At 53.6% G+C, this 17,287-nt stretch overlaps 1 protein-coding gene across 1 annotated transcript in view; it reads left to right on the top strand.

The window, feature by feature from the left end:
* htr4 (5-hydroxytryptamine receptor 4) overlaps positions 1 to 17,287 on the top strand; it is a 25,448-nt gene continuing 8,161 nt past the window's right edge. The window contains exons 1-5 of the mRNA XM_068740378.1: positions 1 to 56; positions 5,697 to 5,810; positions 8,880 to 9,080; positions 13,508 to 13,661; positions 14,395 to 14,966. Coding sequence (XP_068596479.1) covers positions 1 to 56; positions 5,697 to 5,810; positions 8,880 to 9,080; positions 13,508 to 13,661; positions 14,395 to 14,966 — 1,097 coding nt within the window. The remainder of the gene's footprint in view (positions 57 to 5,696; positions 5,811 to 8,879; positions 9,081 to 13,507; positions 13,662 to 14,394; positions 14,967 to 17,287) is intronic.

Raw genomic sequence — 17,287 nt, 5'->3', positions numbered from 1 at the left:
ATGAACGCCAGAGCTGCAGGCCAGATGCCGGCGATGGAGGAGCTGGTCAGTGAGAGGTGAGAATGAACCCACCTGTTCATTGGGATCGTCGTCTTTCTCCCGGAGCGCCGGCGTCCGAGTCCTCCCGACTCGCCGGCTAATCCGGGCTCTGCTGACGAGCGCCGACTCGGCAGCCGCTGAAACGGGAGAACGCATAGTTTATTCGGCAGCCGTTTATTTAATCTCAATCGGAAACCCTCCATTCACACAGAATAAAACCAAGATGGCGCTTTCAGGAGAACGCCGAGGCGGCGAGAAACAAGCGTGCGTTCCGCTCCCGCTGAGCGGGATCTGAGTGGACGCCGTCGGAATCTCCTGGGTGCGTTTAATGGCTCCTTTAAACCGTGTTTCCGTTCAGACCTGGCGAGGCGATTTAGCCCGCCGGCCGCCGACGGCTCCTCCAGCGTCTGCGTTTGCTCCGGGTTCTGTGATGTGCTTTTATTCGCTGCCGCCTCCTCCTCCTGATGAAGCTGCAGCTGCTGGAGCAGGAGAGGGAAACGAGGGAGTTTACCGCTGCAGGAGGCGCAGAGGAGGCGCACAAATCAAGACGTGAAGCAACCGCCTCCCACTTGGGCAAACGTTCCCTCTGGATTGGAGCTGGAGGAATCGCTGCTTTCACTCGACGCTAGCTGGATGAACTAGCATCGATGGATTCCTGCCGCTGCCTGCCCCGGTCGACCGGAACAGAACCGCCTCCTGATGTTCTGACGAGGCCCGGACTCCTCCGGACTTCTAAAGGTGTGCCGGCGTCCTCCACGTCTCCAGTCCGTCCCACAGACGCTGGACTGGAGGCCAGGCCAACGGGTTCATGAAACGGTTCCGCCCCGTTGCTTTCGTGTCCGGAGGATAAAAGCGGCGCCGCTTTCTGCGGCTCCTCTTTCCGGCAGCACCGTGAACCGAATCCCTCGGCGGCCGTTTCCTGTCCAGCGAGGAGGAAGCATCCGAAGTGTTTCCTGGAGACGTCCCCACCAGGAAGAAGATCCCCGCTCTTCGATTACATGGAACGGGACGAAACGCTAGACGGACGCCGCAGGCCTCCTCCGAACCGCCGTCCCCGGATGCAAACGAGGTCGTTGGACGCCGCGCTCCCTCAAAGGTCACGCGTCCCCGTGATTTATTCTGAGGTTGCGCTTTCGCCTCGAGGCAGCAGCAGACGCGCGTCTCCAAGGCGAAGCAAATTGAATTCTGTCGTCGTGGAAAGGACAAAAACCGCAAATAAATATTTAAAGTGTGTCGAACGTTCCGCGCTGTGTCAGCACGAGAGAGAGAAAGTCGTGTCGAGGGTGCCGAACGCGGGACGGACGGGCCGAGGTGACGGCGCCGGCGCCGGTTTCAGCGGCGCTTCCTTTATTCTGACGGAAGTCGACCGACGGCCGACGAGTCTTTGCGACTAGGACCGAGACTCGGCGAACCGAGGATCATCGGTTATCAGTCGCAGCTCTATTTCTGCTCGATCGGGGACAGGAGTGATGAATTTTAGGGATCATCGTTTTTATTCCGCCCAATTAGGATGCAGAAGTGCGGTTTATGCTAATGAAATAGTGTATTTAATTACTTTATGCATAAATGTAGGAGCTCATTAGAAAGTCCGGCAGAGGGATCAGCCGCTTTCTGACTCACCTGCTCTGTTTCTCACCTGCGTGGCTCAGGGGGGCGGAGCCAACACCAGAAAAATAGCATCAGATATTAGTTTCTTTACTTTGGTGTGTCTAAAGGAACGAGATAGTGATGAAGAGGATGCTTCATGAATCTCAGCGTCTCCTTCACTGACTTCACGGTAACCAGGCAACCAGAGGAACAAAGTCTCTTCAACCAGAGAGGGCGAACCAAAGTGCCGCGCTAATGAGAAGCAAACGGCCCCGAGTTTGCGTTTGGCGTTTCAGCGTTTAGAGCAGGTGCGGTTTGTGTCTTACTGCGGAAAGGTGAGACTGATGACACGGGTTCAAAGGCCCCGGAGAACGGCACCGGTTGACCTTTGTCTGACCTTCGGTCTCGTTGCCCGGAGTAAGGCCGGCGCTGTCGGAGCGGGTCGGTCGTAGAGACGCCGCTCCGCCTCTTCCCCGTTTGTTCTGGTTCGCGTTTCCATTTCTACCGTCTCACGGACTCCTGATGCCAGCGACCGCAGGATTCGGCGCTAAACGCCCTTAATGGAGCACTCAGACCGGATCTCGGGAGGTTCTGCAGGCGTTCGTCCCCGAGCAGAGGCTTTGCGCTCACAAACACGATTCTCCGTAAATCCCCAGACGTGCAGAGCGAGCCTCGAACAATTCTCTGTCGGGGATTTCACTCTGGCAGCGTCGGATCCCGGCAGGCTAAAGCTGTTAGCACATCCGCTAACGTTCGTGTGCTGGAATGAGATCTAATTCTCTGAATGGAGCCTGGTTGGTAGCATTGTGTGTCAACAATGTGCGACAATCAGAAGCTAATGAGCAGCTAGCACCCGACGCTAGCATCCCGCCCCGTGATGGGCCGACCCTCATCATGTGACACCTGGACTCTGGGACCACGTCGGATGCTGATGGTGATCCGGGTCCCTCTCAAAGTCATTAACGACAAACAACAAACAAACAAAGGAACCGGCTTCCTCGCCCAAACAGGAAGTGATGCGGTATCTGCACGCCGCGACCACGAAGGCTATTAAAACGTACATTCCCAGAAAACCTTCCCTTTGTTTACGCAAACGTCTCCTCGTGTTGCGTTTTAGCCCCTTTAAATCGTCCCCAAGAGGCACTTCCAGAGAAAAAAAAACCTTTTTCAGAATTTAATTAATCACGAACGGTAAATAAAAGCCGAGAGGTTGTTGCGAGTCGGTTTGGAGCTGAGCTGTGTTTGCATTCCGGCGTCTAATTGCCTGCAGCAGCGATCCAGACGGACTCAGAAGGATCCAGACGGACACGGAAGGATCCAGACGGGCTCGGAAGGATCCAGACGGGCTCGGAAGGATCCAGACGGATTCCGATGGATCCAGACGGGCTCGGAAGGATCCAGACGGGCTCGGATTGGATCCAGACGGACTCGGAAGGATCCAGACGGACACGGAAGGATCCAGACGGACTCGGGTGGATCCAGACGGGCTCGGGTGGATCCAGACGGACTCGGGTGGATCCAGACGGGCTCGGGTGGATCCCGCTCCTCCGACGGCTGCAGCTGTAATTACTCCCGGCAAACGGCGAGAACTTTGAGTCTAATTATCGGCTTTCCTTCTCCGATCGCCACAACGGTCCAAGGGTCTCTCCGAACAAAAGATATTTACACTCGGTGAAAACGTGTTGCCAGGCAACCCGAACGGATGTGAGGATGCAACGGCTCGTATTTCCCCGGGGGGTCTTCAGGCGAGGGAGGCGTTCCTAAAAACTCAAGCAAACGTTTACCTGCCAATTACGCCGACGGCAAATACGAGTGTCTGTGAATCTCTCCTGGCGTTTATCCTCCGGGCTCAGGCGGGATACGGGGTCGAGGTCGAATTCAGGGTCCGTCACAACAAACGGGCTGCGTGAATATTCAAATCAGCAAAGCCTCAATCACGAGGGACGCAGGTGCAGCGCCGGGACCGGACCAGGAAGCATCTCTTACCTGAAGCACCATATTTGGTGTTTCCAGCTGCCCCTCTGTGTGTGTGTGTGTGTGTGCGCGCGCGCTCTGCAGGCACTTCCTGTCCCTCCTTAGCCGAGCCGTCGGTCACGCATCATTAGCCGACGGGCTGACCGTCCCGGCGGCGCTGATGAGTTCCTCCAGCCCGAGTCGGGCTCAGATATTCCTGCTCCAGAACTCATTTACGCTGTCAGAAAGCCGCGTCGTCTTCATTTCGTTAAGCGGAACAGATGATTTATACTGGAGTGAAGCTTTAGTGAGAAATGGCAGCTGTGAATCCAGAAGTTTTCAATCTTCTCGTGGGCGGACGAGCCGTAGAATCCAGAATGTTTCCATCGATGGGGCTTCGAATCATCCTGTCCTGTGAGACGAAGGATCCTGATGATCCGACGGTTATGCTTAGCTGAGATGGCTAGAGATGGCCGTCCAGGCAGGTGCTCCAGAAATGTCATCATCGAGACCGCTCGTCGTTGATTTATCGGCCCGGTCGGATGCTCCCGCTGCACCCGATTCGTGTTTTCTCGTTCAGACGTTGTCGTTCTCCTTTGTCGGCGTTCGCTTTCGCCGCCTCGTTGTTCCAGCCGGCAGAGGAATCGTCCCCGACCGACCCAGCCTTCCCTTCCGGCACAGCGTTCCTTGTTTGTGACGCCGGGAAGCAGCGTTGGATGCCACTTCGGATGGCAACCGGCGCCGATCGGAATAATAGCGGGCTCGTCTGTATCAGCTGAGCGGGAACGCCGGTGCCCGACAGCCACTGGGCCCGATCGGAGATTCCTGCTGAGGCCACCAGCGGGCGCCAAAAAAACAAAAGTCAGTGTAAAAGTCAGGCGGGTTCCATTTTGATTTCTACCCGCAGGAATGGCGCCGGTTCTCCACACGGTGCAAAACGATGGCGCTACAGAAGGAAGCCCGATAGACGTCTCTCCTCTTCGGCCGTTGGAGCCTTTCGGTTCGCGTCCCGATCTCTTCATCTGTGGGTTTGCGGCTCCTTAACGGACGTCTGAGAGCATTTCCTGATTTCATGTCGGCTGCAGATCAAAGCTTCCCGGCGTGTCGTCTCTCCAACACGATTTAGCCGATTAGCACAAGACGCCGCCGCCATTGGGAGGAAACGCGCTCCTCCTGCAAGTACCGCCAAGTGGACGGGTCGTGAGACGGACGCTCGTTTCTGAGCAGCAGGGCGGATGAATAGAGATGATTCGGATGATTAGGATGAGCCAGCTCCCTGAGGAACCCCCCCGCCTCGTCAAAGCGCACGTCAAAGCGCACGTCGGCGTCTCGTTTAGTGAAAGGTCAGACCGCGCTGAAGAAGTCAAGATGAAAGAAGATTAGCGCGCTGCCGCCGAGGCCCGGCTGAGTGCTTTCGGTGCCTTTTAACAACATCCTGTCGGCGTTCCCATTTCACGTGATCGGAGCGTCGGCTCCTTTGATCAGGGATCAGCCCTCGTTTGAACGCCGTCGCTTTCGCCTCCCTCCGAACTTCAGACGGGAAATTACTCGGCAGGTAGGCGGCATGTTCCCTAGTGGTAGCTACGTTAGCATCAGCATGTTGACTCTAGACCTGCAGGGCAAATGAGCCTTCAAGTAGGAGAGGCCGCGACGTTCCGGGCGATTCCTGTAGGTCCCGGCTGAAGCGAGTCAGTTTCAGAGGGCCGTTAAACCACAGGGGGCGGGGCCTCTGTTTCATGCATCACACCAGCTCCTTGAGACGTTCCGTTGAAGCTGCTTCCGGGTGGTTTTCGTCTCCTTCTTTTTAAATCTCCCCGTCGTGGATCGCACAAACGACACCCTGTGGAAACATCATACCCCCGTTTCACTGCTCCGGATGGAGGAGCAGACGGGGGAACGTCCACGCGGCGTCCACGCGGCGTCCACGCGGCGTCCACGCGGCGTCCTTGTTGCTAACGACGGAGACGGAGGAGAAACCTCGCCGTTATTACAGAGTTCGATTGATCGATTTTCGTATCGGAACCCCGCCTCCCCGCCGCGCCGGTCTGTGCAATGTGGACTCTGCAGATCTCCACTGACGTGTTGTTGTTGTCGTGTCTTGTTTTCTGTTTCCATAGCGACAGCGTGCCAAAGCGGCTGGCCCTGATCTGCTTCCTGTCTCTGGTCATGCTGATGAGCATCCTGGGGAACATGCTGGTCATGGTGGCCGTCTGCAGGGACAGACAACTCAGGTGGGCTGGAGCGCTGCTTCTTAGGGATTGATCTAATATTGATCAGCTATTGATTGACCCGGATCACACAGGAACAGCTTAGTCTAATTTCCCTGACTGACAGGGTTAATTCTTCCCTCCCGGTCCAAACATCTCATGAACCCTCACTGGAAGTAACCCCTCAGCGGTTTCGTTGGCTGGTGGGGGGGGGGGGGGGGGGGGTTGGTCAATAAAGAATGTTCCTCCTCCTGAAACGATGGAAGGATGTTCTCAGAGAGAAGTGGAGCGAGAGAACGGCGGTGAAATTGCTCCGAGCCCGAGTCCTCTGCACGGTCGTCCCGAGGACGGACGCTCACGTGGACGCTGCCGCCCCCCCCCCCCCCCGATAATTCACACCCTCCTCTTCCTCTCTTTTTGCCTTTTCTCCCTCTCCATCTCTTTCCGTCTTGACACTGAAGAGCTCAGGGTGACTTCTGTCCCAGAACGGCATGAGATGTGTGTGCGTGCATGTGCGTGTGTGCGTGTGTAGGTGTGTGTGTGTGTGTGTAGGTGTGTGTGTGTGTGTTTAAGAACACCGAGTGCCAAAGTCACCGCTGTGACTCCTGCTCCCTGAGGACGAACCGTGACGCATCATATTTGTTTCTCCTCGCCGTGTCCCTCCGCTAGCGCCGCAATTCCCCCTTTGACACGTTTCACTAAAAGACGGAGGAACCGATTGAGTGTTTGATGTTTTTAATGTTTCTTGGTGACATTTTATCAAACACAAGCAGACGTGTTTTCCTGTTTGTTAGCAGGATTACAGGAAAAACTGCTGGATGGATCTGGATGAATACAAATCTGAAGAATGCTAAAAGTTTTTAATTCGAAGCCAACCGCGTCGGCGGAGTCGGAGTCATCGATCGATTCTCCGCTCTGGTGGGAGTGTTTTTCCATTTCCGATGCATCGTCCTCCGTCTCTCACTTCGCATCACGTCAAGTGTGAAAAGGCAAAGTCTGGACGACGCACGCTAACCGTTAGCATCGTTGATGTTTTATCATTATGAGAGATGGGGGGGCGGTCTGGACCAATCGCGTCACGTCTACAGCGAGAGAGGGAGAAAGCTGCCAGACATGCACGCACACACACACTCTGTTTATACTGGACACTGTGTAACGTGCATGGACTGCAGGCTGGTGGCGCTGTTACAGCTGGGCAGACCCATCAGCGGCCGTCGGGTCCATCTGAGCGGCCGCTTCCTGGTTCTTCCTCTGCAAACAAGTTAATCAGCAGCTCTGAACTGGACACGGAGTAATCTGATTACTTTAATTGGAACAATCTATTCTTTTGTGGAGGCTCCAGATGCCTCCCTGTTACTTTTGAGCTTTGCTGTCGTTAACCCATGTCTCACTTTAAACCCTGGGGTCCTCGGGGTCGGGGGTCGGGGGTCGGGTCCACCTGTAGCCCTGCTAAAATGAATGACTTGGGGGTTCATTTGCATCTATCTCTGCTTGCTCCTGAACTTCGGTGCACAAAGCGATGCTGCTGAGATTCCCTGCATGATCGATCGATAGCGAAGCATCCCGAGCAGCAAACGGCGGCTCGCTCTGAAGGTTCATCTAATATCGATGCAATCTGACATTTGTGCTTCATCGAGCTGCTTTCATCCGGATCAGCTGACGGAAAATAAGCAGACAAAAAAAACACTAGAAATAAATAAATCTGGTTATTGGGTGCGGTTATTGCATCAGTAAATGTTAACACAATGAGCTCTGAAGCTTTAATCAAGCTCGACATTTGCTTTACTCAAAATTAGACCGTGAGCGTTTGTGGCCTCGGGCGACATTTGAAAAGGAAAACCCTCGTTTAGCCGCTCACGCTAGCGTGGCGTCGTTGCTCTCTTCCCTGGGGGGGTCGCTTGATTTCCATTTTCAACAGCTGGAGACAAAGCGAGCCTCAAACGACGGCTTGTTTGGCTCCAGCATCGTCTCGACCTTCGCCACGGTCAACGGCGGATTCTAATCTTCTTTCTTGTAACATGGTTGTTTTGTCAAACCCGTCTCTTCATCTTCATCCTCTCATCTTCCTCATTGAGGCTCATTGTGTCCTGCTACACCAACCTCGTGGTAACACAATCACTTTTACTGGAGTTTATTTATTCTTAGCGCTTTAGGCTAAACACAATATGTCAGCGCACCTAAACACACGCCTCCCACTCTGATGGTTTTTAAACGCCTCTGGATTACAGCCAGCACTTCTGCGTGTGTGTGTGTGTGTGTCACGGCGGCGTGTGCCAGCGAGGTCAGTGTGGTGTATCCGTGTGGCCAGTGGTGTGTTTTCTGGCGCTAACTGCGTGCTTTAAGACGCTAACGGCATGTTTTATGGCGCTAACGGCGTGTTTTGAGGCGCTGTTTGGATTCCTCTCACTGAAGCTATTTATATTCCAGAGTGAGCAGCAAACAGGCCAGCAGCTGGTTAGCGACCGGTTAGCTAACCAGCTGTTGGGCGGATCAGCTGTCCATCAAGATGGCAAATGTCGACAAGCTCCGCCTCTATTTGTCGTATCACGATCGTAGTCGGACCTGCGCTCGAAAAGAATGATTAAAATGCAGAATTAAATTGAATGTCTTGAGTTCAACGACAGGAAGACATCTGTGAAGGCGCTTCCTAATAAAACGATGCTGGCGTGTTGTGAAAGACTCCGCCTCCATCAGGGGGATCCGCCCCTCGGCTCCCCTCTTTCACCTCAGTCGACTTCAACCTGTGTTTTTATTGACGCTTGTGCTTCCGAGTCGAGGACCAGATGACTTTCCTCGTCTCTTCCTGTCATCCTTCCTCTCCGCCGCCTGGAAAGATTGATGTTCGCTCTTCTTTCCGTCTCGTCGTCCTGAGATCTATTTGCGACGCGTCTGTCGCGGGACGACGGACCGACACGCTGAAAGTGTCCTGCCTTAGACCGGGGCCCGATGGCGTTCAACGTCTTCATTTTGCCAAAGCAACGAAAGACAGAACCCAGACAGGAAGTGATTAAAGAGAGATAAAGCGTCACATCATCAGCGAAGAAGACAAAGCCCCGTGTCCAACCGCTGACAGGAAGTCTTTCCCTCCACCAGGAAAATCAAGACCAACTACTTTATCGTGTCTCTGGCGTTTGCGGACCTGCTGGTGTCGGTGCTGGTGATGCCCTTTGGTGCCATCGAGCTGGTCCACCAGCACTGGATCTACGGGGAGACCTTCTGCCTGGTCCGGACCTCGCTGGACGTCCTGCTGACCACGGCGTCCATCCTGCACCTGTGCTGCATCGCCTTGGACAGGTGAGACATTTCGGTTCTGGTGAGTTTATCTGCAGTTCACCTTTCGGTCCATCTCGGGCTCCGCCGGGCAGACTGGAACTCGTGATTTGCACCTATAGATCATTTTTACCGTTTAACGTTCACCTTGAGTGACTGCGGTGAAAAGTTCTGAGGAGGCGCGGGGCCTCGACCCGGCGCTGTCGCTCCTGTAACCGGGTCGGGGAGGAGATTTAGCGACTGAATCAGCCTCCCGAGATTCCCTCGGGTGTCCTCGTCTCTTGTGGCTGAGGGTCTTTAGGCAAGTTCCACGCCACCCGAAGCAATCCCGTTTGTTATGATCGGCCCGGTATTAACTGGAGGGGGGGGGGCTTCCGGACCGAGTTGTGTGGGGATGGATAAATTCCTTTTATCGCCTCTGCATCCAGACGGGTGGATTTCATTTCAGCACCGAGGAGGAGGAATGAAGCGCTCCAGAACACAAAGCGCTGAAAGTGAAAGCGAGCATTCAGGCTCCCAGAGTGCATTGTGCTGTTCAGGAGGGGGCGGGCTCAGGCGATATGAATTATACATGCGGGGTAGGGGTTTGCTCCGAGGAATAGTTCCACGGTGCCTTCATGCGCTGCGGGACAAAACGAAAGGACAGAAAGGAATGGAGTCGGTTAGTTTGCTCTCCTCCCCAGCCCAGTCGCTATCTACAGTCGCTAGCTTGCTGGCTAACACTTTAGCCGGTTCCTTCTGCTTTGTCCCCGGACTAGATGAGCCGTAATCTCTCTCCCCAGCTGGTTCTGGATTAGCGTTCCTCGCCCCGTTTCCTAGAACCCATCCGCCCGACGGAGGAGGCTAATTTCCTTTTTCCTGTCTCGACCCAGAAGGCGCGGCCGCAGATGCGGGATGGAATGTAGATCCAGAGTCAACCTGGAGCTCAGCTTGCTCCTCACCATGGCAACCTGACGCCAGCATAACTGATGAAGCAGCGCTAATCTGCTCATCCATACTTCATCTTCCCGTCGCTGAACACGGTCCTTAAAACCCGTTGCTTGTGTCAGAGACCTGACCCCCCCCCCCCCGGGAGACGGTCTGTTGCAGGATCAGGATCCTCATCAGAGTCCAGGACCCGTCGTGACCCGGTACCGCCTCAGATACGTTCGGCACTGGGTTGAGCACGGATCAGATAGCTGTGATTGTTTGAGGATGTACGACCGGCTCCTGGGCGTGTGTCGTTCCTCAGGGCGGCAGCCCGGGACGGCGGGAGCCTTATCGCGCCGACGGCTGGATTAAACGCCACCTCGACCCGACAGCAGCCGCAGCCTTATCGCCGTCTCGCAAAACCCATTTGTGTTCACCGACTCCCCAATAATGCGGCGGTGCTGCAGCTCCAGAGCTTGTAGCCTTTGACGTTTCTGACAGCTTCAGAACTTTAGCAGGCAGAGCAACGCGGAGGCCTTTTGGCCCCGCCCACGGCGGCATTGTCCCGTTATCCCGGATCTTTGCTGTTTATCGCGTCGGACCTCGGCTCATTGATGGCCGCGATCGCTTTTGCGTGCAGGAACGCGTTTGTCTGGCGTCGACGCCACGAACACGAGACGAAAGATGCTCAGCTCAGCAAGTGTGAAGCAGGAAATGGGCTCTTCATTGAATTCTGCAGCTGCCTCTGCATCCTGGAACGCCTCATTACCTGCCCCCCCCGTCCCGGGTAAATGGCATCACGTCTCCTGTAGACGCCACCCCGCAGATCCCGCCCTTTGCAATATACAAAAAAAATCAAGGCTGTTTAAAATGACGCGTCATGTCTCAGGATTTAAATACAATGCCACAGGTGCCTGCTAGCTAGCTAGGTGCTGCTAGCACCCGATGAAACGGCGTTTCACACGATGGGACCGAACGCTCCATCGATGTAGCGGCGCCGTGGAGGCGGAGAGTTGAGCTTCCCATCCGTCACCGTGACAGCGGAGTGGAGTCCAACCTTGAATAGTTTCTGTGCGTCCTTCTCCCGGGCTTCAACGAGTCCGATCGACCAGAGGCATGGCGCCACCTTTACCTCACCTTGCTGCTGCTACGGTTAGCATCTGTTAGCTCGCCGCGGCGGCGATTCAAGGTGAGCCACCGCATCTCTCTCCCGAGACTCATCTAAAATTCTGGAACTGTCGTGGCCGGAATTTGTTTAATCTGAATTAATTCAGTGAAGGAGCTGAAACCTGACACCGGCCTGAGCCCGTCACAGCAGAACCGCTCGAGCTGTCCTGCCTCAGAGGCCCCAGTCCGGCCCCCCCCGCGGGAACAGCAGTGCTGTCGATGCTCCTGTGTGCCTTCCCGAAAACAAATGCTTTCTAGAAAAAGCAGCAGTGAAACGGCGTCGAGCTGAAAGCGGAAGAGAAGCAGCTGCTGCCTCCGGCGCCGGGTTTGTGTAAGCGACAGAACCAGGGAAAGAAAAGGGATGAACGGTGAGAAAAAAGAAGGGGAAACGGAGGAGAAAAGCGAGAGAACACAGAATAGAAGTGAACAGCTGCAGGAGAACGATTCGCATTCATGCAAGCTGGAGACGCCGAAACGGGAGGAACGGAAATGAACCAAACGGCACAAGGAGGGTGTTTCGCCACAAAGACGAGGGGCGAGACGATGGGGACGGTGGAGCGGGAGAAGATGGGAGGTAGAGAAAGACGAGCACGCGTACCGGAGGAAGGAGCATCAATGAAAGCACGTTTCACCGAGCGGCACGCGGCGGCGTGGACGAAGATCAGAAGAATCATCGTAAGACATTACAGACAGGCGAAGACGGGGACAGAAAGGGCCATCGGGGGGGGGCATCAGAAACATTCAGCCTTTCACATGACTGAACCTGCCTGTGTGAGAGGAGGAGCTGACCTGATGAGTCATCACAGGTCACATGACCCGCTGACTCCCGTGTGTTTGTCAGACGCTCATCTGTGCACTTTTCTGAGACAAACTCGATTTTATTTCATTCTGGTGTCGGCTGCAGCTTCCTCCTCCTCCTCCTCCTGCTCCCGCTGGAGCTTATTGCTCTCTTTGTCGTGGATGGCGTGATATTTGTGCAGGGATTATTTCCTCTGATGAACCTTAATGCTGCTCAGATTGTTGATGGCAGCTCCCAGAGGCATTTCTGACAAACTAAATTGCGTTCCTCTGCAATTCTGTCAATCAGCGAGCCGCTTTATCAGATCCAGTAGAAGAAGAAGCAGCGGCAGCGGCGCTCCGTGGAGCAGATTTACTCCGAGGAAGGCCGGGGCGTCCTGATCAGACGCGACGGCTTCATTCCAGTTAGTCTGTCTGCTCTGAGATGGAACGTCTTTCAGCAATGTGCGATTGTTTGGCGGTTCCAGAAACAGAACATGTAAATAATGTCTGAAGAAAAATGTCAGGAATAAACAGAAATGTTTTTCCATCCAAAAGGAGCAGGGACCATTTAGAGCGCTCGGATCACGCTCCGTCTGCTTTTAATCTACACCAGGTTAATACGTGCGCACGTGTGTGTGTGTGTGTGTGCGTGTGTGCACTTACAGAAACCCTTTTGCAACCTTTTCACTCGTGACTATTTGTGTGATTTGAATGAGGAGTGTGTCTTGACCTTTTTTAATGCCACAGCGCATGCAGACCACACACTCACACACACACACTCACACACACACACACACACACACACTCACACACACATCCACTCCAAACAGCAGGTAATGAGGCGGGACCGGAAAAGCATCGGCAGCGACAGTCAGATTGGGCCGGAGAGGAGAGGGTTAAAAAGTCAGAGGAAGTTCATCCTAAAATGATTTAAATATAAACAAACCTCACAGGACCAGGGTTCACCGTTTCGGATCAGGATCAGGATCAGGATCAGGATCAGGATCAGGACTGTTCAGACTCTTCTTCAAACCGTGTGGAATTTAAACTATGAGCAGGAAGAAGCTGGAATAAACAGGTGAGATTTAAACGCAGGAAATAAACACACAAACAAGATCAACAACATGGAGGAGCAGGTCTCAGAGCGCAAACAGGAAGTCAATAAAAAATGACGTTTGAATTTAAAGCAGATAAAAAAACCAAAAGATTGATAAATAAGACACGGCATAAAGCTGGTATGTAAATAAAAATAAAAACACTTGGCCTTGACGACACACACACACATCAGACAGAACATCAGACAGAACGTATGTGTGTGTGTGTGTGTGTGTGTGTGTGCCAAGAACAAAAGGCCCAAAAGAGAGGGCGACATTAGCGGTTAGCATTGTGAACGTTCTTAGCGGGTAGCGGCGAGCTCCTTACCGGCGATGAAACTAGCCTTGAAAGCCGCTCGTGGTGCCTTCAGGTTTGCTTGGAAAACTCGGGAGCGACGAGAAGCATCCCATCGTACGACGCTTTGTGAGGATTTAAGCTGCGTTTGGCTTCCAGCTTGGAGCGAGCTGATTGGTTGGCTCACCGCTCACCTCTGTGTGCAGGTATTACGCCATCTGCTGCCAGCCGCTGGTCTACCAGAACAAAATGACGCCCATGAGAGTCGCCCTGATGATCGGAGGCTGCTGGGTCATCCCGACCTTCATCTCCTTCCTGCCCATCATGCAGGGCTGGAACAGCATCGGCATCGATCACCTCGTGAGTGCTCCAGTGTGTGCGTGCGTGCGTGCGTGCGTGCATAATCAATCAATTTGTTAGCGAAGCTTTATTTTCGCTTTGCTTGTTGTTGGTTTTTGTTTCCTCCTTCCTGGGCTTTTATTTTGAAGCAGCTTTGTTTTGAAAAGCCTGTTGTTACCTTTTACCACACACACACACACACACACACGCTGCTGAGGTGGAGGCGTCTCCTCGGGTCTCATTAGAGCTGCTGAATATTCTGAGCATCCGTCATTTCGGGCTCAGAGCAGCCAAACAACCAGAGTTCAGGCGGTTCCTGGAGGAAACACTTTATTCCACCAGCCATGATGATTTAATTCAGGAGCTTCGTCCTCCTCCTCCTCCTCTCTGAGGATGAAGCATCGGTGACAGGGATGCTCTCTGTCTGCATCACGGATCAATGCCCTTCATCCCATCGCTACCTGTTCTTCAGTGTTCTTCTGGTTCTGATCCAGAACCAGGTCAGGAACAAATATTACATTTTAACATTAACCCCATTTATGGATTAGAACCTTCTGGTGCTGATCCAGATCACCGTGTGGACGGTGTGGATCCAGTTAGGAGGGAAGCGAGCTGCTTGGGGGAGGTCTGTGCTCTCTGAGTGCCTTCCCAGCCCACCCGTAGATTGTGGTGCGTTTAAACGCCGTGGGAAATCACCCACCCAGTGTTTCATCGGCCGTCCTCACCCCGCTCTGCCTTCTCTCTCGTCCTTCAGATCGAGCAGCGGCGCCACAGCGAGGGCAGCAACTCCACATCCTGCGTCTTCATGGTGAACAAGCCGTACGCCCTCACCTGCTCCGTGGTGGCGTTCTACATCCCTCTGCTCCTCATGGTGCTGGCCTACCAGAGGATCTACGTCACCGCCCGGGCGCACGCCCTGCAGATCGGCGTGCTGCAGCGGGCGGGGGGAGCCGGGGCCGGCGCGGCGTCGGACTCCGCCGACCACCAGAGGAACCACCGGATGCGGACAGAAACCAAGGCGGCGAAGACTCTGTGCATCATTATGGGATGCTTCTGCCTCTGCTGGGCGCCGTTCTTCATCACGAACGTGGTGGACCCCTTCATAGACTACACGGTGCCCGAGCAGCTGTGGGCGGCCTGCTTGTGGCTGGGCTACATCAACTCCATGCTGAACCCCATCCTCTACGCCTTCCTCAACAAGTCCTTCCGGCGTGCCTTCCTCATCATCTTGTGCTGCGGGAGGAAGAGGTACCGCAGGCCGTCCATCCTGGGCTCCGGCGCGCCCTGCACGGCAACGCAGATCAACGGCTCCACGCATGTCCTCAAGTAAGTTCCACGCCCTGGATCCAGAGGGGGTTCGTTGGGGGAAGAAGACTCGGTTGGTTGGTTGGTTAGTTGGTTGGCTGGTTTGTTGGTTGGTTAGTTGGTTGGTTGGTTGGTTGGTTGGTTGGTTGGTGGGTTGGCTGCCTGATTGGTTAGTTGGCTGGCTGGTTGGTTGGTTGGTTGGTTGGTTGGCTGGTGGTTGGTTGGTTAGTTAGATAATTAGTCAGTCAGTTAGCTAGCTAGTTAGCTGGTTGGTTGGTTGGTTGGTTGGTTGGTTGGTTGATCTGTAGGGTTACATAACGACCACCGGGGCTTTAACAGGAAACCGGCATTCCTTAATGTTTACATTTAACCTCATTATGCAAAAACGACGGTGGAGAGGTTGTACATGGGCGGGGCCAACCCATCAGATCTGCGTCTGATTGGAGCAGCAGCTTGTGCTTCTGGTTCTGGGAAACCTTTCCTGAGTCTGTTTCACATTCTTCATACAAGAAAAACAAAGAACACAAAAATTGTAGATAAAACATTTTATCTGCCGTCTTCTTCCTGGACGGTTTCTCCTCCTCCTCCTCCTCCTCCTCCTCCCGTTCGCTCCTCTCTCAGACGTTCCAGAGATCTAGAATCGCCGGTTCTCCTTCCTCCTCCCAAGCCGTTTGTTTTCCGGAGCCTTAGCGATGACGCTAAGCGATGACGCTACGCTCTGATCGATTACTGAATCTTCTTTAATTACAGTTCAAGCAGACGATAAATTAGACACAGTTATTCTAGATGTGCTTCTGCCGTGTGACTGATCGGTTCTAATAGGAACCGATCATGTCGATATCCTTATTGCTAACCCTGCCAGTGACGACGTGATTTGATTTCGTCTTGGGACAGTTTGTGTTCGACGCTCTGTTTTTATTCAAACTGCTCTCCTGCTGAGGCGTTTCAAGGAGCAGGAGCTCCTCGCATCCGCTCTGCCAGCCTTCCGAACCGCCCCGTCATTTCCGGAATGTTTCTGACCGGCTCATTTGGAGCTCACCTACACCCCATGGAGGAACTATTAAAGCTGGAACCAGCAGTAATTTATCATATTCTGAGAGCTTGTCTCTTTTCCAGATAAAGTTTCAAACTATGAAACATCCCACGGCTCATTGAGTCCAGACGGAGACCCGCGGAACGTTTTAAAGACTGCGCGGAGGCGGAGCATTCACCAATAATTTATTCAAACCTCATTCAGATATATATATATAAATATATTTAAAGACGTGGAAAGAAGGCAGCTGAATACATAAATTCACATTCAGTGAAGCCGGACATCCATAAAGACACAAACAAGCTAGCATGGCCTGTCGTTTCTATGGTAACCATAGTAAAACCATAGCTACCTCCACGGCGTTAGCTTCACGTTAGCGTCGCATTAGCATGAACATTTTTGCATATTCGTGACGAGAGCAATGGGAGTCAGGTGAGCTGTAAGACATTGAGACGTTACGCAGAACGGCGGGTCTCGGGGTTCAACCCCTTTGGTGGGCCCGGCTGAATTAATTATTCATGACAATGACACGCCCAAGAGGTGACTAATTATGACATTTAACAATGATGGCTGCTTCCCTTCTCTGGTTGCCGTGACAGCGGGAAGATGACAGGCTTGTTAATGAACGGACCAGAGTTCGTTTCCTCGGATAGTCCGCTTCGTTTGGGCAGGTGTGAAAGCGACATCAGACCATTAACATCCAGACCCCCCGGGAGAGGATCCCTGTTTATGGGATGGAATGGATTGATCAGATCCAGGGTGCCGGAGTCTGATAACAGTGAATGTAAAATCAACAAATACCCTCACAGTATTATCGGAAAGTGGGGGTCCTGCAGACGGAGATAAGAACTCCTGAAGAATCCGCAGATTGCATCTGTAGGGTGGGGGGGTGGGGGGGGGGCAGGTTTCATGTTGCTGTATTATTCACCGAAGAAAGCGAGAATGTCACCTTCTTTCTTCTCTCTCCGGTTTTCTGTGGATCTTCATCCCACACTGAACGCGGAGACGTCTCGGGTCAGACGGCAGCGGCGTTCCGTGACCGATGAGAGCGGAGCGCCATGAATGAACAGGTTTATTCTAAGTAGAATGTCTTTATTATTCTAAGAGCCGAGCAGACGGTAAGAAAAGAAAGGAAAGAGGGGTGATAGAGGGCGGAGTCAAAATAAGGACGAAAGTGAAGGAAGGTGTTTGTGTTGGGTCGTTCTCTCAGCACTTAAACCTCGACTTTTAACAGCCCACTTCCATCATCTGTGACATCATGAAGCCGCCGCCTGCTGCGGCGAGCAGAGAAAACACGCCTCCTGCGGCG

Source organism: Brachionichthys hirsutus, chromosome 6 (assembly GCF_040956055.1).
Source record: "Brachionichthys hirsutus isolate HB-005 chromosome 6, CSIRO-AGI_Bhir_v1, whole genome shotgun sequence".
NCBI classification, from domain to species: Eukaryota; Metazoa; Chordata; class Actinopteri; order Lophiiformes; family Brachionichthyidae; genus Brachionichthys; species Brachionichthys hirsutus.
Note: the sequence above shows the minus strand (reverse complement) of the source record. Positions and strands in the feature narration are given on the sequence as shown.